The 22,260-nt window shown below is 39.1% G+C and overlaps 1 protein-coding gene across 1 annotated transcript in view; it reads left to right on the top strand.

The window, feature by feature from the left end:
- The window catches only part of TMEM132C (transmembrane protein 132C), a gene marked incomplete at its 5' end in the record, with an annotated part of 349,892 nt that overhangs the window by 266,648 nt on the left and 60,984 nt on the right, over window positions 1-22,260 (top strand). Inside the window, one exon of the mRNA XM_027853547.1 lies at window positions 21,284-21,427. Coding sequence (XP_027709348.1) covers window positions 21,284-21,427 — 144 coding nt within the window. The remainder of the gene's footprint in view (window positions 1-21,283; window positions 21,428-22,260) is intronic.

Below are 22,260 nucleotides of genomic sequence, written 5' to 3'. Positions count from 1 at the left end.
ACCTTAGAGATCACCTAGTCCAATCCCCTCATTTTACAGATGGGGAAGCTAAGGCTCAGAGAGATTTAAAATCATTGTATCGTAGACTTAGAGTTTGAAGGGAATTTAGAGGTCATTAATTCCAATTTCTTCCTTTTGAAGGGAAGGAATCCTCAATAAAACTGAGTCCCAGAGAGGGTAAGTGATTTGTTCAAACTAACTCAGGTAAAACAAGTATTGCATCCCTGCTTTTTCTGTGCCCCATATAGAGATGCATAAAATCATGTGAAATATTAACTTTTTAAAAGTGAGTTTTTTTAGCTCCTTGGAAATGAAATTAATGTTTACAAGTGACCACCCACAGTGCAAATTATAAAAAACTCTCTCTCTCTTTTAGAAGGAAGTTGTGTCCATTAACTTCCAATTGCAAATGAAGGACACTTCCTTCCCTTCTGATACTTGAACTTTTGTGACACCATCTTGACCTTGTACATCAAAGGAGTTTCTTGCTGTGGTTGTCGGTTGTCCCTGCCCCAGCACATGTGGGCCGAGTGTGCTCACATCAAAGATACTGAAAGCTAGACATCCAGTATGGCATTGATGTCTGAAGACTCCCTATGCTGACGTTGATTTCTGCAGCTCTTTGTAAAGCTGGGCAAGTCATTATTCCAACATTCCCCTGATTTATGTGTTTAAAATTAGGTGAGGGATTAAAAACAAAGAGTTCCTTTTTAAATAAAGGGTCAGGAATGAGGGGGTAACTAATTAAAATGGAGATGATAAACTAGGACTGTAATTAATGAGGAGTACTCTGAGAACATTCTGTTCTAGGAACACTGAGTCCTCCTTTTCTTCAGAACTAAATGCACAGACATAGGTAGTCATGTATACAACATTAAAGATGGAAAAAAAACACTTAACCATTACTTTACAACGGAGACCTAGTTGTCAATGTTAGGGGTATGGTGGGGGGTGGTGGAAATATCAGACTAGCAGTAAAGGCACCTGGATTGTGCCGAAGTGGTCATCACTCTGACCTTTCCTACCTGGGGGCCCTTGGTCAAATCATTTTTTTCTCCTTGGGCCTCAGTCAAATGATGAGATTGGACTAGGTGACTTCTGAGGTCTTTTCTAGAACTAAGGCTATGATCCTGTAACTTTCCCGGATTTCTTTTTTCTTCTGTAAAATGAGGAGATTGGACGAGATGGCTTCTAAGTTCTGTGATCCTATAACCTCCCGGAGTCTCTTTCTTTCTCTATAACATGAAAGAGTTGGCGAGAAAAACAACCTCTGAGATTCATTCTAGCCCTGGGTGCGTGATTTAAAAAAAAACGTATCATGAGGATAAAAATCCTTTTGTTCTCCCCCACATTACTAGTAGACCATTGGAATGAATAACCTATACTATACCTATTCAAATCTTGTAGAGATAGTATAGTTGGTTTCTTGCAAGGTATTTAACAAAGTCTCTCATGATCTTCTTATGGATAAAGTGTTCTAAGTGTAACCTAGAACAATGGTACCAAATTCAAATAGAAAAGTATACCACTAAACCAGACAAGGGGCAGCTAGGTGGTGTAGTGGATAGAAAGCCAGACCTGGAATCAGGAAGACTTATCTTCCTGAGTTCAAATCTGGCCTCAGGCATTTATTAGCTGTGTGACCCTGGGTACATCACTTAATCCCATTTGCCTCAGTTTCCTTATCTGTCAAACGAGCTAGCAAAGGAAATGGCAAACCACTTCAGTATCTTTGCCAAGAAAACCCCAAATGGGGTCAGGAAGAGTTGAAATAACTGAACAACAACAGCAACAAAATCATAAAAATGGGCCCCTGAATGCCACATATTTAGAAAACCACATATTAACATTAGCTATGTTTTATTGTATTTTTATTTATTTCATTAAATATTTCCCAGTTACATTTTAATATGGTTTGGACTGCCTTGAAGAGTGTTCACAATATGGGCAGAGGTCTGCGTGTATGACACCTCTGAGCTAGAAGACAGTAAGGTAGATTTGGGCTTGACTGAATGGTCAGACCTACAGAATCAATGCTATAGGATAAAAGATTTTGAGCTTAAAGGGACCTGAGAGGCCATTGACTCCAAGCACCTCATTTTACAGAGGGGAAAACTGAGGAACTGAGAGGTTAAGTCTGACAGCTAGTGAAGAGCAAGAAGGGGATTCAAACCCATGTTCTCCTAGTCCACAGTGTTCTTCACAGTCATAAAATGCACATGAAACACAGAGCTAGTAAATATATATATATGTATATACATACATATGTGTATATACATATATAATAATTACATATGTAATATATACATACACATAGATATAATATGTACATACACAAATAATAGCTACATATATATGTGTAGATATAGATATAAATATATACAATGGGATGGATCTAATGAGATACAGTTTATACTCCAGTTTTTCCTGGCTTTTGTGTACATAAGTAATCCCTCTCCCAACTTATTGAGGTACACAGGAAAGATCCCTTTGGAGTCAGAAGACATGGGTTCAAATCCTAAATCTGATGTTCACAGAAAGTCTCTTTATCTCCTTGGGCCCCATTTGCCTCATCTATAAATCAAAGGGTGTTGGACTAGATCACCTCTGAGGTCATACGTAAGCCTGTGATTGAGCTCTGATGTGACATATGGTCTTCAAAAGTTTTTGGCACCAAGTTGTTCATGCTATGAGCAAACTGGTGATGGGTGTCTCTGACCTCACCTGTGCTGGTACTTAAATGATACATTCCATCCATCGGCAGGCCCACATTTGATAGAAAGAGTATTTCCTGTGTTGGCACACCCTTCAAGAAACCAGTTTCCTCTAGGTCATCATGATACATCAGAAGAAAACAATAGGAGAAGGGGGAAAAAAGGAGAGAAATTCAGTGGGGAAATGTATACACTTATACTTAGATTCAAAATCAACTCCAAACGTAAAAGCTGGGGACTCAGGACTTGTGAAAAAGATCTTGGGGTCTTAGTGGCACTAGGTAGCTCAATGGATAGAGTGCTGAGTCTGGTGTCAGGAAAACCTGAGTTTAAATCCAGTCTCAGACACTTCTAGCTGTGTGATAGCCTCCGTTTCCTCAACCATAAAATAGGGATGATAATAATAACACCTGTCTTCCAGAGCTATTGTGAGGTTAAAATACTATAATGTTTGTGAAGAGTTTAATACAGTGTCTGGCACATAATAGGCACTTAACGATGCTTGTTTCCTTCCCTCCTTGGGGGACCGCAAGCTCACTGTGTATCAACAGCATGATGCGGCGACAAAGAAATCTAACGCATTGTTCATGTTGTCGTGAATTAGAGTCACTGTCCAGAATGAGGGAGGTGGTCATGGTACTGTGCTCTGCTCTGGTCAGACCAGAGCTGAAGAACTCTGTTCAGGGCAGGGTGCCATATTGTAGGAATGAAATTGACAAGCTAGAGAATGTCCAGAGAGGGCTGACCAGGATAGCAATGGACATTCAAAATCTCCCTTGCCTGCTTCCCCCGCCTACTGGTGCACTCCCTCTCAAAACAACCTTGTATTCCTTTTGTATAATTCTGTATACACTTACATACCTCTATATGTTTATGTGGTCTCTCCTGTTGGAATGTAAATTCCTTTTGCATGCCGAAACTGTTTTATTCTTTGGTTTTTTATTCCCCAGAGCCTAGCATAGGGCCTGGCAAACAGTAGGTGCTTAATAAATGCCATTTGATAGGTTGGTTGAAGAAACCAGCTCCAGTTCTTTGAGATCCTGTTAACTAAGATCATTAACCTGAAGAAGAGGAAATTCAGGTGACAGCTGGCTTCGAATATTTTAAAGCATGTCATTCGTCAAAATGATGAGATTTATTTTCTTTGGCCTCAAAGAGCAGAACCAGAAACAATGGGTGGAAATTATAGGAGGAAGATTTCCACTTGAAAGAAGGATAAACTTCCTAACAATTAAAGCTGGCCAGAAGTGGAAATAGATTGCTTGGGTGCAGAGTGAGTCCTCTCCACAATCCCTCGTACTGTAAGTCTTCAGGGCAAGGATACACTTAAAATAAGTCATCAAAAGAATTCCAGATTCCACCGAATCTGGAATAAGAAGACCTGAGTTCAAATTCTGCCTAAGACACTAGCTATATGATCCCAGACAAGTCTCTGAATTTCCTCATCTGTAAAATGGGAGTTAAAAACTGTACCAATTTCACAGGGTTATGAGGATCAAATGAGATCATATTTATACAAACCTAAAATTGCTGTATAAATGTTAGCTATTATTATATTTTAGAAAATATTCCTGTTGAGATTGTTGGCCTACAGATGACCCCTGAGGTCCCTTCCAGCTCTCAGATTCTGTCTATGAAAATGCTAGGGGGTTTTCCCACTTCCGCCACAAAATTATGCCCAGTCTCTGTCCCCATTAATTGCTAAAAATGAATTATGGGTGTGCTTTAAGAAATGATGAACAGGTTGATTTTAGAAAAACATGGAAAGACTTGTATGAAATAATGAAGAGTGAAGTGAACAGAACCAAGAGAATGTTGTATACAGTAACAGCAACATTGTTTGAAGAATAACTGTGAACAGCTAAGTTATTCTGAGTGTTATAAATACTCCAATCAGCTACAAAGGACCTATGAAGGAAGATGCTATCCACCTCCAGAGAGAGAACTATAGAAGTATGCATAGTGTGATTGTGTGTATGTGTGTGTGTGTGTTTTAAATAGTGGCTTTCTCTAGCATGGAGAGGGAAGGAAAGGAAGGAGACAGTTCAAAACTTAAAATGTAACCAAAAAATAAATTAAATTAAATTTTAAAATATTATTTAAAAAAATAATTATGAGATAGAGCAATAAAGGGCTTTAAAGGAAGGGGGTAGATGACACATTGCATCTATTCTATATGTGATTAAATAGAGCCAATCAGAGCGAAGCCCTGATATAGGGGATTCTGCCACTCTGCTAATGAGTTAAAGGGCATGCTAAGAAGCACACAGCTGAATCTCTGTACTTGGCCTGGCTACAGCTGAAATTGCATCAGTATGTGGAATTTTAACAGTAAATTTCAACAATACTCCGCCATACTTCATGTGTGCGTGTGTGTACGTGTGTGATTTATTCTTAATCACAGGATCATACAGATAGCTGAATCCAACCTAACAAAATCAGCTTGTTAATCAGATGCCATTACACCAGGCTTAATATACCTCAAATCTGTAGCCATCTTTTCAAGTACCCTCAGCAATCAGCTTCACAATCGGCTGTGGCTCAGTGAGTTCCTGTGCATCATTTTAATTTGAAATGCCTGGAAACTAGCACTGCGGAGACTGCTGTCTTTGAGCCATTTATATGCAGTTGTAAATTAGCCCAGACTCTGTGCCTGTTTCCACTTTCTCCCATTTTCCTCTTGTAACTGCTTGGCTGTTATGTCCGTACTAATCAGTGCCTGATGATAGAGTAATCGCAGAATTGTACCACAGCTCCAAAAAACACCATCCATCCCGTTTTCAACCTCAGAAACTGTTCCACTGATGCTCTACCACTGATGTGTTTTGCTCCCCCCTCAAACTGGCACACAATTGGAAATGCTTTCCCAACAGCTAAACTAGCTAGATGGAAAGCTCATCATCATTTTCTACAAGTGGCATCAACTTGATGCCTTCTCAGAACAAAGGGCTTCTCCCTGAGACATAGCTGTGATGTAGCAGGAAAAGTGCGAGCCTGGGAATCAGCAACTTTGGGGTTTGGGGCCCAGGCTTGGATGCTTCTTAATTCTATATCACTTAAACTTTCAGTCTCATCAGCAGAATGATCATGATAACACTTGGGCTACCTACCTCACACGGTTATTATAGGTCGAAACCTTAAAGTCAAATACACAGGTGAATTGTCACAAACTGTCAAGGGTTTTATATACTGGAAGCTAGATTGAAATGGTGCAATTTGGAGTCAAGAGAGACCTCGATTTCATTATAGCCAGCATACATATAGTGCTTTAAGATTTACAAATGCTTTATATAGAGATATAGATAGATAGATAGACAGACAGACAGATAGATAGATAGATGGATGGATGGGTGGATGGATGGATGGATGAATAGATAGACAAATTATAGGTAGGTAGATGTATATAGATATACATAGAGAGAGATCTAGATCTAAATACACATGTATACACACACACACATATATATACACATATGTGTGTATATAATCTCATTTGATTCCCCACAATAACCCTGAGAGGTAGGTACTATTATTATCCCCATTTTATAGATGAGAAAACTAAGTCTGAGAGAGGTTAGGTAACTTGCTCAGGGCTACATAGTTAAGAATTTTCTGAGGCAGGAGTCAAACTCAGGTCTTTCTGACTACAAGTCCAATGGCCTATCCATTGTATTGATTTTATATTTCTTCTCTCTGGCACAAATAACTTAAACTTCCCAATACCAAATCAATACCACTGTTGCTAGTGTAAAGAGTGTGTCAGTCTACTCCCTAATGTTTCTAATCAGCAACTCTGAAGATTTCCAAATCTAAAAGCTAAAACTAAACTAAAAGCACCTCTTCTTAGCCCCACGTGCCTCTGCCCTACCCCCAATGTAAGTTTTTTGAGGGTAGGGAATGTCTCTGCTTTTTCATTTGTATCCCCAGAACTTTCCACAGCTCTTGGCACCTAAATGGCTCTGAAATGGTTTTTCATTTATTTTCTAAACATTAGTGTCCTTATCCATTAAGTGATAATAATAGTAACACCTATAGCCTCTGCTTCGTGAGTCTGATGTGTAAATCATCATTGTGGGGTAGTGTATCGAGTGCCGCTCTTGGAGTCAAGACAACCTGAGTTCAAATCCTGCCTCGGATACTTACTAGATTGATAATTCTGAGTTAATCACTTAATCTCTCTTGGCCTGTTTCCTCTTCTGTAAAATGACTTTACATGGACTCTATAATCTCTAACATCATTTCCATTCCTAAATCTATGATCCTTTGAATAAATATATAAAGCATCATTTATTTTTTGTTTTACTTCATACCTATGATTTCATCAGTAAATGAAAGATCCAATGTATAAATTCTCTCCATTAAGGAGGATCAACAACCTATCCATCACTTAGTGTCTAAGATACACCAGTCTTAGAGAATTGCCCAGTGCATTAAAAAATCAAGTGACTAGCCTAGGGTCACATATAACCAGTATGTGGCAGAGTCAGGACATGCACCCAGGTTTTCCTGACTCAAGTGCCAGCCCTCTATCTATCTCCATGTCACCCAGGGCTCTCAAAGCACCATATTAAGTGTGTCTATTCTTGTAACTCTGCAAATAAAGCTTAATATTATTTACTTACTTCAAATGGTTTTAATGTCTCAAGCTCATGGGAAGTATTGTGCTGAGACCTCACACTCTTTCTTTGGCCTTAAAAAAAAAAAAGAAAAGAAAAGAAAGAAAAATGATTTGTCAGAAATGTATTTATTCAGGGAAACAAAGATTTTTTTAAAATTATTTCAAACAAGTTACAGATAATTAGTATCCACATCAATGTGGATTTCTTAAGTGTGTGGCTTCATAATTTAAACAAATGAATATTCCACAAATTCTACCGAGAGTTAGTCACTGACTAGTTCTCAATTGGGTCCAAGGCCAAGCTATACAAAACATTTCTGCCTGCAAAAAGGGCTATTCTCATGACCTTAGGCTCCACAGATTTCTCCTGGTAGCTCCATCTAATCGAACTGAAAGTTTAATTAAACAGCTGTCACTTTGCCTCCCTCATTCTACCATGATTTAATGTAGAATTAGCTCCCACATTAGTCATGGTTGGATGCTTGCCTCCTTTTCCTGCAGAGAGGTTAGCTGAACATGAAAACAATTCTTTACCAACACAGATAGGGGATAGGGACTGGGGGACCTGTGATTTCATTGATATGGGGATCTTCCAGATGAAGGAGGTTCCTCTTCCAAATCAAATCAGCATTGCCTAGAGTCCTGAAGATGGTTAAGTGACTTGCCCAGGGTCACAGAGCCAGTACATGTCAAAGGAGGAACTTAAACTCAGTTCCTCCCAACTTTAAGACTAATTCTCTCTCTATCTACTTAGCTATGATCCACTTACCAAAACAAAAACAGATCTAAACTCTCTGACACTTAACTGTCCTATGAGTTAATTGTCTGTCTGGAGCATTATTTCTTAATTTTTTTTTAGTATCATGAACTCCTTTGGCAGTCTAGTGAAGCCTGTGGATTCCTTTTTGGAATAAGGTTTTAAAATATATACAATAAAATATGAAAATTACAAGGGAAATTAATTATCTTTTAATATAGTTATCAAGATTTTTTTTAAAGTTCATTAGCTCCAGATTAAGAACCCCTGATCCACATAAATACAAAGTGGTAACATGAGTAATCTCCTACCAGAGACCAAAACAGTTGAGTTTCCTGTCCTTCTCTTGCTAAAGGATAAACATAGGATTGAGTTTCTACTGAGAGAGAACGGTTAGCCATAGTCTTTTAGGAATCCACCAAGGAATCAAGGCTTTGAGATATTGGTGAGACTTTCCTTGTTAGGAACCATATGCAGATTGAATTTGGAATCCCATCCTTGGTCTTCTTAACTATCTGCCAGATGATCTGAAGTAAGTGACATGCCAACCATTTCCTCCCATACACACATAGACATCCTCTCTCACTTTCTCCTTCATTTAATTAATGTATATGACTTGCTAGCCTGCCTATGCTTGTCTCTGGCCTTCCCCTCAACTGTTGAAATAAAGAGAAGAGCAAATGTTAATTTCCTCCTTCTATTCATAGACATATATACACATATGTATATATATATATATGTATGTATATATATAAAAACAATTGTCTACCTTCTGCAGTGGAGAAGGAAATGCAAACCACTCCATTATCTTTAAGAAAACCCCAAATGGGGTCACAAAGAGTCAAACATGACTCAGACAAATGAACAACATCACTTCCTGCAAAGCACTTAAGTCCAGAATAACTGATTGGCTTAGAGAAACAGGAATGTGCAGTAGAAAGAATACTGGACATGGAGATGACTTGTTTTTGAATCCTGATTTTACTGTTTGCCACGTCTATGACCTTAGACACTTCACTAAATCTAACCTCTGGGTCTCATTTTTCTCATGAATAAAATATGGGGATTGGATTAGAGAAGAAATTCTAGGATGCTTTCTAGTTTTCAGTCTCATGATTCTCTATGTATCATTCTCCTATTCAATCCATTTCCCTGCTCAGGAGACTCCATTGTAATCACCCAGTCAAAAGCATAGCACTTGAAGTTGTACAGCATCAAAAGAAATACAGTATTCTCTCATATTTATCTTCTCTCTTATGAGTGGTGGTATATTATATGGATTTTGTTTTAAGTCTGAAATTTAATAAACATCAAAAAGAGGAGACATGGATTGGATGGTGGAACAGAGACAGAGAGAAAGAGAAAGAGAGAGTGAGTGAGAGAGAAAGGAGAGAACAGAGAAAAGGGAGGGGAAAGAGAAAAAGAGAGAGACAGAGAAGGAGGGAGGGATAAGGAAATAGAAAGAAAACATTCTCACATACAAAATAGAATAGAAATTTTATATATGCATATATGAAAATGCACGTCTCTATTAAGTACAACTTGCTTTCTTTAAAACCCTGTAAGTTCAGTGTGTTACATTCAAAGTTATACTGCTTGTGTTTCGTTCTAAACTTCCTTCTGTGCAATTACTCCTTTTATGACCATCTTTTCTTCTTTTTTTTTGGAGGGGGCAGTTCTAATGCTAGCTTCTCTTTCCTCCTCCATCACTAAATAAAAAAGAAAAAGAAAAATACAATCCTGGTAACTAATAAAAAGAGGCAAGGAAAAGCACATTGGCCATACTTTATAATGCATGTCTCATTCTGCTTCTCAAGTCATTTGGCCTTGCATTGATGGAGAGCTATTGAGTGTTTCAAAGTCTGAGACTGGATTTGAATTCAGGAAGATGAGTCTTCTTGACTCCAGGTCTGGCACTCTATCCTCTGTACCACCTAGTTGCATTGTGCAATGTAGCCACCTACAAAAATACTTACAGCAACTCTTGTTGTTGTAGTAAATAACTGGGAACAAAAGTAGAAGGGTTGTCCATCAGTTGGAGGGTGGATGAATATATTTCGGCATATGAGTGTAGCAGAATATTGTTGAGTTATAAGAAGTGATAAAAGTGACTATTACAGAGAAGCTTAGAAAGACTGGTATGAGTTGGTGCAGAGTGAAATGAGCAGAAGCAAGAGAACAGTTTCTACATTAGCAACAACATTGCAAGGAAAAACAACTTTTGTAATCCTTAAAGCAATATATAAATGCTAGTTTTGTTGTTGTTGTTGTCGTTATTCATATGAGTCTTTTTTCCCTCTTTCTTTGACCTCCTATAGGTATAGGTTTAGTAGTGCTATCACTAAGTCAAAAAACATGCAGAATTTTGGGACTTTTTGTCATAGTTTGCCTTCCAGAATGACTGAGCTATTTCACAGCTCCACCAACAGTGAACCAATATACCAGTCCTCCCTCAGTCTTCCTACCAGTCCCTCCAATAATTGTTATTTTCCCTTTTTGTCATCCTTGCACATCCGACAATTATAAGGCAAAGCCTCAGAGCTCTTTTAAATTTTGTTTCTCTAATAGTGATTTAGAGCATTTTTTTCCATATTGCTGTCGACAGCTTGAATTTCCTCCTTTGAAAATAATCTCTTCATATTCTATGAATGCTTATCTATTGAGGAATAGCTCTTATTCCTATATGTTTGTTTCAGTTACTTATACATCTTGGAAAAGAGCAGCTTTAACAAAGAAGCCCAAGGAGTCAGTGGTTTAAAAAGAAAACTCTTTCTCAGGGCCAGAATTGAAGATCATAGCTGTCGAGATCTAAGAACCCTCAAGCATCAACTAGTCCAGCACTTTTAACTTTACACATGAGGAAACAGAGGCCCAAGGATATTAAATGACTTGCCCAAGGTCTCACAAGTAGTAAAATGTCAGTCAGGATTTGAACTCAGGGCCTTTTACTCCACAGTCTGTGCTCTTGATCTGGAATAAAAAGGATTTTTTTCAGCATCCTTCATAGAGATTTGTCATATGCCAATTATTTAAGCAATGATCTGAGTCAGAATACCCCATTCTGGGGGCCAAATCAATATGCAAATAAGAGCCAAATCCATAGCTGGGCCAGGTGAGGAACCAGAAAAGGAATTTCAGGCTCCAAAGAAGGGAAACACAAATAGGAACTTAGACTGGAGTAGAGGCTCCCAAGCCTAGGAGAAATCAGCATAGAAATCAGTGTCAGTGATATGACTGATCTAATGAGAACCCTTTAGGTTTCTGCCCTTCTCCCACTGTCAGACAGAGAGTCCTTGGGACACTGAGAAAGGTAGGAGAGATCTGGATATCGGGGGGAGCTAGATAATCTGTTAGCTTAATCGTTCATTCACTCTTTGAACAAATATTTGAATCTCCACCGTTTCAAGTCCTATAGAGATTATATCTCCAAAAGGGCAATGTGGTCTTGTAGAAGGGACAATGGGTGGGAAAGGAAACCTGAGCTTTAGTCTTAGATCTTCAAATTAGGTGTTGCTATCATTACTAATGGTGCATAGTAATGAGCCAGATAAGGAGTTGCTGTCATTCTTCGCACAGCCCTCCCTCATTTAACTCCTATTCACTTGCATGTTATGGCATCACCTCCCTGAGGTCATGGTCCCCTTCTAGAATGAAAGACAAACGACAGTCCACCCTCAGGACTTCTACCATGTCCCACCTCTTCATTCTGAAGTCTGACTCCAGCCCTGGAATACACACATTGGAAGCACACACACATTTTTCCTCTGGAATAATAATAGTTACTCTTCCCTCCTCACAGCACTGTTGCAAGGATTTGCCTGAGGAAGCTGGGTTGTTGAAAAGATAGACATCTAAGCCCACCACTGCCCATCACCAACCTGGCCCACTGTGTTCATGTGGTTTGGCTTAAACCCACTACCGACAGTCTACCAAGCTCCTTCCACTAAATTATAAATTTCTGGAAGGTAGTTATAATGCTAAGGGTTGTTTTGGGTTTTTTAATCTCTCTATTCACAATATTCAGCACAGTGTCTTGCACATAGTAGGTGCTTAATGTCTATCTACTATTGAATGAGTTTCAGGAAAATAACACCATTCCCTTGTAGAGTCGATGGGCCCATGTTCCTTTCAATGCCTTGCTACCCCAAGCCTTAGCACACGTTTTTGCAAAAAAATTTTATTGACAACTTCTATTTTAACATTACCTACTTTTCCCGATGAATTCCTCATCCTTCCCTCTCCCAGAGAGCCATCTCTTATTTTAAAAGCTAAAAAAAAAAAAAAAAAAAAAGAGGGAATATGGGAAACAGTTGAATTGATCAATATATAAAGTCTGACATGATATGCAGTGTTCCTCACCCATAGCCCCCCACGTCTTCAAAGAAGCTGGGGGAGTTTCAATCCTAGTGCATTTACCTTGAACCATTAGAGAACGAAGAACAGAAAAAACTCACCCTTTGGGCTCCTGTGTGCTCCTTAAATCCACATAAATGCTAATGAGGCTGTCTTTGGTGGCCCAAGAGAGTTCTGAAATTCATTAAATCCATTAAATGAGTCCCATTGTGTCGGTTCATGGCAAAGAGACAGAGCCCTGAGCCAGGGGTTGCTTCCTTTTTCCTATGTCCTTATTGACATTTGAGAGTTTTTGTGACATCTCTGCCCCCTAGTGCCTTTTGGAATGAAAAAGGCTCTTGTCAGTTTGAATGTGAATCTCCAGTCAGTCTTTCCATCCTGCCTACTGCAAGAAAATCAATTCATGCCCTCTGCCTCTTGGTAATAGACCAGAAATAATTCCTGGGCCCTTTTTATTTTTGAAAAAAATAATATTTACTCAGAAAGTGGTCAAACCAGTTTCAATTTATGAAGGCAGATAAAACAGCAGCATTTGTGTTCTCAGATGCCTTTGGCCCTTTTATAACTCAAAATGGCAGTGATTTAAACTACCCTCTTTTATTGATTCTTCACCTATAAAGTAGAACAGTCCTGGTGGGTTATGGGGAGGGAGGGGACGAGCAAAGAGGAGAAGAGGGGAGTTTTGGTAAGCTGAAGGGATTTCAAATAATGGGTATGTCATTTTCATGTTTTGTAGAGCCAGTGAGAGATTGCTGATAAACATATTTTAATATCTGCTCTAATGAAGGTAAATTATACAGCATCACATTGTTAAAACCGGCCTTGCTTTTGTGATACTCCAACTTATAATAGAGCATATGAAGGCTGAAGGGTGTGCAACCTGCAATTTAAGACTTCTTTCTTGAACGTAACAAGTCAGCATCATTGGGGGTGACAGCTTCTACTCTCTGCTAAACCCTGAATAATGCCAACCCTTCTGTGTCTCCGTCGAAGTTTGAGCCTGGCTTTTGCCTTTTTTATCTATTCTTAGAATGATAAATATGAAACAGACAAGGAAATAGGGAAGACCTATAGGAGGTGATGCAGTATGGATTCAGCAGATACATCCACTCTAAATGTATTGTGAAAAGGCAAAAAGAAGGGAGGGAAACTGTGCTGAGGGTGGCAGGATTTTGCAGAGGCCTTAAAGAGAGGCACAGAATAAATGCATGTTATTTACATATTTTAAATTGAGTTTTTTTGTTGATAATTACTGTCTATAATTTTAAAAAAATCAGTGTCTTTTCCCACTTCAATTAAATAAGCATTTATTAAGCACTTACTGGATGTCAGGTGCTATGCTAAGTATTGAGAGTACAAAAATAAAAAATGAAATACTCCTACCTTTAATGAGCTTACATTCTACTATTTTTTTTAAGGAGATGAGTACCATGCTCTCTAATGATAATTACCTACCCTGGGCTTTTTCCATTCAGAGTCTGTTACTTATTTATTGTATCATTCTGTTATTCAACACTTCATTGTTAAACCAATGCTTCAAATCCAGTCCTCCCTGGGTCTTCAGAACCCAACTTAAAACAACCTTTTCCCCAGACACATAAGCATTTTCTCTAAGGAGGTGGGGACCAGACAGACAGCAAGCTGACAAAAACCAAGCACTTGAATGAAGCTGCATAACACAGTAGGAAATAGAGATCGGGCAAAGATGTTTGAGGGAAGTTGTGACTGTTTAGACCTGTTTAGTCCAAGTTTTACAGAACAAATCCTTTTATTAAGGGTATTTGTTCTGTGACATTTGGATTCAGTCAAAGGGTCCCACTTGAGGACCTAGCTGGTCACACATGACCTCGAGGCTACAGGTTCTCCACCCCTGGTTTAGACCAAAGAGCTGCTTGAAGAATGAATTGGAGATTTTATTTTTCTCAGGCTGGGTTTTTGTTTTGTTTTGTTTTGGGGGGGGGTTTTGGTCTGTGTTTTCTTTTGCAACATGGCTAATGTGGAAATACGTTTTGCATGACTTCACAGATACGGTCTATATCAAATTGCTTGCCTTCTCAAGGAGGGGAGAGGGGAGGGAGAGAATTTGGAATTTAAATTTTTAAAAAATGAATGTTAAAAATTGTTTTAATATGTAATTGAAAAAAAACAAAATATAAAAAAATAAAAAGAATAAATTGGAGAAAGGAGAAAGACTAAAAGCAAGGCAAATAGTGAAGAAGCTATTTCAATAGTTCAAAATATAAGATCATAGATTCAGAACTAGAAAGGCCTTCGCAGGTCACCTAGTCTAACCCTCCTCATTTTACAGAGGAATTGGTACTCAAGGTCTCACACACACAATAAGTGTCTGAGTACATTCCACTGTACCACACAGTTTTTCAGAAGTTGTAGGACATTGCCAGTCAGCCTGAATCCAAGTTTAAGTAGTAGATTGTGTACCACCATACCTTCTTCAACCACAAAGAATTTAAGCAATTAATGACATCTTTTCTCTAGGCTTCCTGGGAGTCAGTGTGACTTTGCATATATCTTATATGTACCCAGTCATTTGTATGTTTGTCTGGGGTGTATGAGATGCTCAGGAAGACTAGCACTTCTGGTATGACGGCTTGCCAAGTCTTTGGTGTCCACCTGGTTCACCCAGCTATCACTTGTGGCTTCAAGAAACTGTAACATGCATATGACCACACCCCAGTAAACTGTAAACCATCTCAGTACTGGGCTAAACCAGACTGAGGTACAGGTGAGTCAGGAAGATATCTACACCACTCATGTGGGTAGATCAGAATGGCTGGATGAGAACAATTTGTTTCAACAGCCACGAAGGTGGCTGAAGCAGGCACTGTGGAATGCTTAGAGCTCAGTCAGATACTAAGATGCCAAGGTCACAATCTGCATCCCAAGTCATTGACAGCCATCTTGACATCTGTCTTGCCAATTGACTTTGATGACTCTGGAAAAGTAAGGCCAACGACTTTGTGCCTCACTTGAATCCAATTCACCCATGAGTCAAGACATCACCCCACGATGTCAGTGGTCCCCTTTGAAAACAAAGGACACTACAACAACATGTTTGTCTCACCCATTAGGATGTAGGCTCCTTGAAATCAGGAATTGTTTTTGCCTTTCTTTGTATCTTTCCTATTTAGCACAATGCCTTGTTAGTGGTAAGCACTTAACAAATACTTGTGGATTCAATGATTGATTGATGATTCAAGCTAAAATCTCTGAACCTACCTCCCTGAAACAGTTATTGACTATAAGTAAAATTCTCTGCACATATGAAGCCATTATATCAAAATTGATTATAGTTGTTATAATATTGGTATTTGCAGAATGTCTTTGCATGCTGATAGTAAACTAGCTTTAGAGTTGGCTTGTTGGCAAACTTTAAACAATGAGGAGTGGATAGAATCTGCTACTGCCTCCTCTGCCTTTCTATCAGGCCCTTAACAGTATACCAAAACTTTTGATAAATGAAATCATTATGAGGCATCTTGTAACCTCTCTCTACAGACTGTCTCATTTCAGCCATACTTGTTTCTCCCTATTGCTTTGCAAACATTATGGTTGTTTCCCACCGTTTGGCCTGTAGTATCTACTTACTTTATTATACAGGATCCTGGGTGGGGATTGTGAACTGTCCTTCATTTTCTCCCTCTACATGGACTTTTTGGTTAAGAACCAGGGATCATACGTGTTCCTGTGTGTCCTAAGCTACTGAGGACAACAGTCGATGGGAGAAAATCAATCAAAAACAGCTGAATCCTTTTTTTTTCCACCTAGCTTCCAGGTAATAGCCCACTGTCCTCTGCTCTCACTGGACCTTATCTGGAGTACAATGTACCACAATTTAAGAAGGACACTGATAAACTACAGTGCCCAGTGGAGAGCAATGAAGATGGAAGGGCCTTGAAGCCATGAGACATGTAGACTGGTTGAAGAGATTGGACATTTTTAGCCTGGGGAAGAAAAGACTCAGGAAGGACATGATAGCTGTCTTCAAATATTTGAAGTTCTGTTCAAGGATCTAAAGTTCAGTCATATGGAGAAGGGAGTAGATTCCTCCTATTTAGCTCCAAAAGCAGAACCAGGAGTTATGGTGGAAGTTACAAAAGGGCTCATTTAGCCTTGAGGTCAAAGAAAACTTTTAACAATTAGAGCTGTCCAAAAGTAGAAGGACCCATTATAGATTTGGCGTCTTACCCTTTCCTTGGAGGTGTTCAAGCAAAGACTGGATAATGAATTGTCAGTTATCTTATAGTGGGAATTCCTTTGGTGTTATGGATTGAGTTAGATGGTCATTGGGATTCCTTCCAATTCTCACATTCTTTGATTCCAATCTTCATAGCATATTAGAGTTTAGGAAGAACTTGGAGATCATTTGTTGAAAATCCTTCCCTCATTAAATAAATGAGTAAACTGAGATGTAGAGAGACTAAGTAGAATGAACTACTTTGGGAAGTAATGGGTCTTCCCTCCCTAAAGGTCTTCTAGTGAAAAATAACTGATCGCTTCTCATGTATGCAGTAGAAGTCATTGCTGCTCCAATATGGTTTGTCTTGGATGGCCTTTGAGGACTATTGTTCCAACTCTGATATTCTGGGATTCTGGCCAAGATCATATAGCAAGTTAGTGGAGTGCTAGGATTAGAACCCAAGTCTTCTGACTCACAATCCACTACGCCATGTAACCATCCAAGGTGGAAAATGAAAACCAACATCCCCCTAACTGTATACTTTTAAATATAGCATTAATATTCAGAGAAGCAGTGTGGCATAGGAGATAGACAGGCTGCCTTAGAACCAGAAAGACCTGGGTTTAATTAAGCATCACCTCTGACATTTACTGGCCATATGATGCTGAGCTTAACATTTTGGCATTCTGAGTAACTCTCCAAGACAAAAGTTTCTAATCTTTTTCTGTTTATTTGTTTACTGGAGTCTAGTGAAGCCTATGTAATGCTTAATACCTCCAAGGCTTAGCATAGTACCTGGCACATAGTAGGTGCTTAATAAATGTTTAGTGACTGGCTGATTCTCAAAATAATGTTTTGTTTTGTTTTGTTTTTGGTTGGGCAATGGGGGTTAAGTGACTTGCCCAGGGTCATACAGCTAGTAAGTCTCATGTGTCTGAGGTCGGAATTGAACTGAGGTCCTTCTGAATCCAGGGCCAGTGCTCTATCCACTGTGTCACCTAGCTGCTCCCCTCAAAATAATATTTTTAAAATCATAAAACACATACAATTGCAAAGGATACCAATTACATTAAAATACAATTATTAACTTTTTAAAATTATGATAGAGATCATGGATCCCTGAAATCTCTCCATGAAACCCTTGGTGGCTAGTAGATCTCTGGTTCAGAACCCCCTGCTTTAAGACTAGCTAGCTTCCAGGTACCATCCACACTGTCCTCTGTTCTCATGGGACCTCAACTGAAGTGTGATGTACCACAGTTTAAGAAGGACACTGATAAACTACAGCATCCAGTGGACGGCAATGAGTACAGTGAAGGGCCTTGAGGCAATCATGGGAGAATTGATTCAAGATAGCTGTCTTCAGAGCAGAGAAGTTGCTAATTTATATTGGCTGAGGGTGTTTTCTATATGACTGAAATCCTAATCTACTACTATTGACCGTAGATTTGAGGTGAAGTTTACCTGGGGCCAAACAGTCACCTACTAGAGGGCCATTTGTTCCTGAGCTATCTTTTTCTAAGACTGAAACTTACTGGTAAAAAAAACAAACAAACAAACAAACAAATAACAAAAAACCTTCAATCATGATTTATTAATTACAATTTGCTTTTTTTAACTGATATAGCCTTAAAACAGGCTAATCAAAATTAATCTTTGTGGGAGTTGGCTGTTTTAATGAGACGGTTAGTGGTGTCTGGAAAATGAAGCTGCCTACATTATCAGTAAATGTACTCATGGTTCTTTTTCTACTGCCTCATCTCAGAATGGTCCTGGGCAATTCCAGGAGCATTCTTACCATCTGTAATACTCAGTCAGGGTGAATACAAACTACCTTGATTTCAGGGCCAGCTTGAGCAAAATAGAGGATATTAGAGAAGAAAACCCCATGTTATTTAACCAGGGCCTGGGAAGCAGTGTTTTGCAGCAAGGGAGGAAAAGGCCTGAAGCCCTTTCTCTCATCTGTCCTATCCCTCTGTGCTGCCCTTGTAGAGGAAAAGATGGCTTTTATTTCAGTGCTATCCCTGGATGAGCTGCAGAGTTCATCTTTCCTTCAGTTAGAATGTTGTTTCAGAATTGAAGCCTGAAGCAGAAATTGGCCTGAATATACAAAGCTCTGAATAGATGTTGGGAAATCCGAACTTGGGGTTGGGATTCCTGAGTCATATGCTCTTATGTAAGTGCTTTCTGCCATAGAAAAAAATATGCAGACAGGTGGCATTTTCCAGATATAAACTTAAAACCCTGAAATCACGTGCTTTGTTTATCATTTGAGACACCACAAAATATATATTTTTAAATGAGATGTGGATAGATTTGCTCACACATATTTGTTTATGTGTTAGAGTAGCTAGGTAGCACGGTTCAAATCCAGACTCAGATACTTACTAGTTGTGTGACCCTGGATAAGTCACTTCACCTCTGTCTGCCTCTGTTTCCTTATCTGTAAAATGAGGATAATACTAACACCTACCTCCCAAATGAGGATCAAATGACATAATATTTATAAAGTACTTAACACAGTGCCTGGCACAAAGTAAATGCTACATAAATTCTAATTCCCTTTATTTCCTCCAAATGTATTTATTCTATTCCCCTCCTGGTCTTTAAACTGCATAAGGGGAGTTACGTACAAGTAAATGTTTAGCAACCAGCTCTGAGCAAGGGGAAAGGGTGGGGAAAAGGGGGGACACAGACAGGAAACACTTTTAAGTTTAGTTTGCATTGTAAACATTTTCTCCACCACTTTCTTAAATCAGCAAAACAATAAACCAATCCCTGATTTGTTCAGTTTATTGATTTCCAAAGGGTAAATGCTCGTACTGGAAATTTAACAGTCTCGTGATTTGAAATGGCTCCGGCATACACCTGGTCATCTCAGTCAATCAACAAGCATTTTGTTAAGCACCTACTGTATGCCAGGGTCTGTGCTAAGTTCTGAGGATACAAGGAAAGGCAAAAGACAGTCACTGCCCTCAGGGAACTCCCGGTCTAATGGGAGATACAAAATGCAGACAACTACATCAAACAAGAGATAGACAGAATGATTTAAGGATTATCTCAGAGGAAGGACTGGTGAGCAAGATGGAGGGGTTGAGGTGGGAGGAAATGCCTTGTGCATCAGGGATTTAAGTTGAGTTTTCAAGGCAGCCAGGGAAGCCAGCCAATGGGAGTGGAGGAGGGATGATATTTCAAGAATAAGGGACAGCCAGTAAAAAGGCATGAGAGGAATAGCAAGATAGCCAGTGTCGTTGAATTGCAGAATATGTGGAAGGAAGTCAAGTCAGAGAGAAGACCATAAAAGTCTTCCAGAAGTATCTGTTGAGAGGAAGCTAGGTGGTACAGTGGGTGGAGCATAGACTTTGAGTCTTGAAGACCTGAGTTCAAATCTGAAATCAAATTTGAAGATGTCAGCAAAGTAAGTGCCCTTCATTATAAAATAGGGGTAATAATAGCACCCATCTCATAGGATTATTGTAAGGATAAAATAAGATTTCTAACAGTCCCTGCTTAATAAATATATTTAATAAATGCATGTTTTTATTTAAAAAAAGGTAGGAAGGAATCAGGATGTAAAAAGCATTAAAAGACAGAGGATTTTATATATGATCTTAAAGTTAATAGAGAACCACTGGAGTTTATTTATATAACACCTACTATGTGCCAGGCACTGTGCTAAACACTTTATAATTATCTCATTTAATCCTCACAATAACCCTGCGAGGTAGGTGCTATTATTATCCCCATTTTGCAGCTAAGGAAACTGAGGGAAACAGAGGTGAAGTGACTTGGGTTGCCCAGCTAGTAAGCGCCCGATTTGAACTCAGATCTCCCTGTCTCCAAGCCCAGCATTTCATCCACTATACCATGCAATTACCTCAATGTTAGATACTAAAAGATATCATACAATTTTAGCGCTTTTAAAAAATTGATTGAAATGAACACAGGGTAAGCTCAAACTCCCAGTGCACTTCTGGTGAAAATGGATTACTATATGAGATGTCCAGGGGGGTTATATTTTGGTTTGGTTTTGTTTTTTTAACAAAAAACACCTTGGAGGAGGTAGTGTTGTGCTGTGGTGAGAAACTTGTCTCTGGGGTCAGAGGAGTTCAATACCACTACCATGCCAAACCCCCAGCAATTTAAGCTAGTATGCCCGTTGAACAAATCATTTCATTTCCCTGGGTCTCAGTTTCCTCATCTTTAAGAAGTAGTTGAAGTAAGTGATCTCAGAGGTCCCTTCTAACTCTAGCTCTGTGTCTCTGAATCTTGTAAGTAATACAGTTTGATTGTTGGTTCCAATTCCTGCCTGTGTCCTCCAAGGTCAAATCATTTGGCTTATTGTACTCCTCCTGTTGTCTGTGAAATGGATAGAAAACAAAGCCAGTTAGAAACCTAAAGTGGGATTCTTATTAAACTTCTCAGGAAGCTACATTCCAGGGAAGGTACATCACGGATGTGTCTTCTGTACCGAACGAGATCTGAACGAGGGAATAAGAAATCGCTGACAGCCGGCTAGCTGTCTGTGAAATGTTGCTCCCAACTTGTGAGAATTTAGTTGGAACCTGTCCCCTGGAATCCGAATTCCCTCAGACATCCTTTGAGATGTAGCTTCACCTAATTGTATTTGCCTCTGTTGGCAGGATACAGAAATTCTGAATACGGCCATCCTCACCGGGAAGACAGTAGCAGTGCCCATCCGCGTGATCTCCATAGAAGAGAACGGTGCCGTGACTGATATCTCAGAGTCAGTGGAATGTAAATCCTCTGATGAAGATGTCATCAAAGTAAGTGCCCTTCATTTGCAAGCTAGGCTTACTAGGAGAGGGAGCTGGAGTATACTTTGCTTTTGAGTGCCCTTTTTATTGGGAACCTTTCTTTCACATAATTCCAAATGCCATCATTTGATTCAGTGATTTTAAAAAAAAATTAGCTCTTGTGCCCCCTCCTATATATTTTTTTTGTTAAATTGATTGTTTTATATAGAACTCATAAGTCAAGTCAAGTCAACAAAAATTCCCAATGTGCCTGGCATTGTGCTAAGCACTGGGGTTATAAAAACAAGGGAAAAACATAATCCTTGCTCTCAAGGAATGCAACTACTAAGGGGAGAGAAGGGAAACAACATGCAAACTATATACAAATAAGTTTTATATGGGATAAATTGGAAATAATCAACAGAGGGAAGACATTGACATTGAGGGGAATGGGTAGAGGCTTCTTGCAGAAGATGAGATTTTATCTAAGACTTGAAAGAAACCAGTTCTATGATAAATATTTTTCATTTTAAACTGGTTGATTTGGAGCTATCAATCAATCAGTAATCAAACACTTCTAAAGTACCTACTCTGTGCCAGACACTGTGATGAGTGTGGATCACAAGAGATTCTAAGCTCCTCATGGGCAAAGTGCTAGAGAACTTGTGTGGTTTGGTCCAATGAGAGGCTTCCCCTCTCACCGCTCCATTTCCTTTTCTGAGGCACTTCAGTTAGTCTGTCAACTCAGCAAGTATTCATTAAGTACCTACTTTGTGCCAGGCACTGTGCTAAGTACACAAAGAAAAGAAGAAAGAAAAAGAAAGAAAGAAAGAAAGAAAGAAAGAAAGAAAGAAAGAAAGAAA

This window comes from Vombatus ursinus, unplaced genomic scaffold (assembly GCF_900497805.2).
Source record: "Vombatus ursinus unplaced genomic scaffold, bare-nosed wombat genome assembly UNPS02009994.1, whole genome shotgun sequence".
Lineage (NCBI taxonomy): Eukaryota > Metazoa > Chordata > Mammalia > Diprotodontia > Vombatidae > Vombatus > Vombatus ursinus.
Note: the sequence above shows the minus strand (reverse complement) of the source record. Positions and strands in the feature narration are given on the sequence as shown.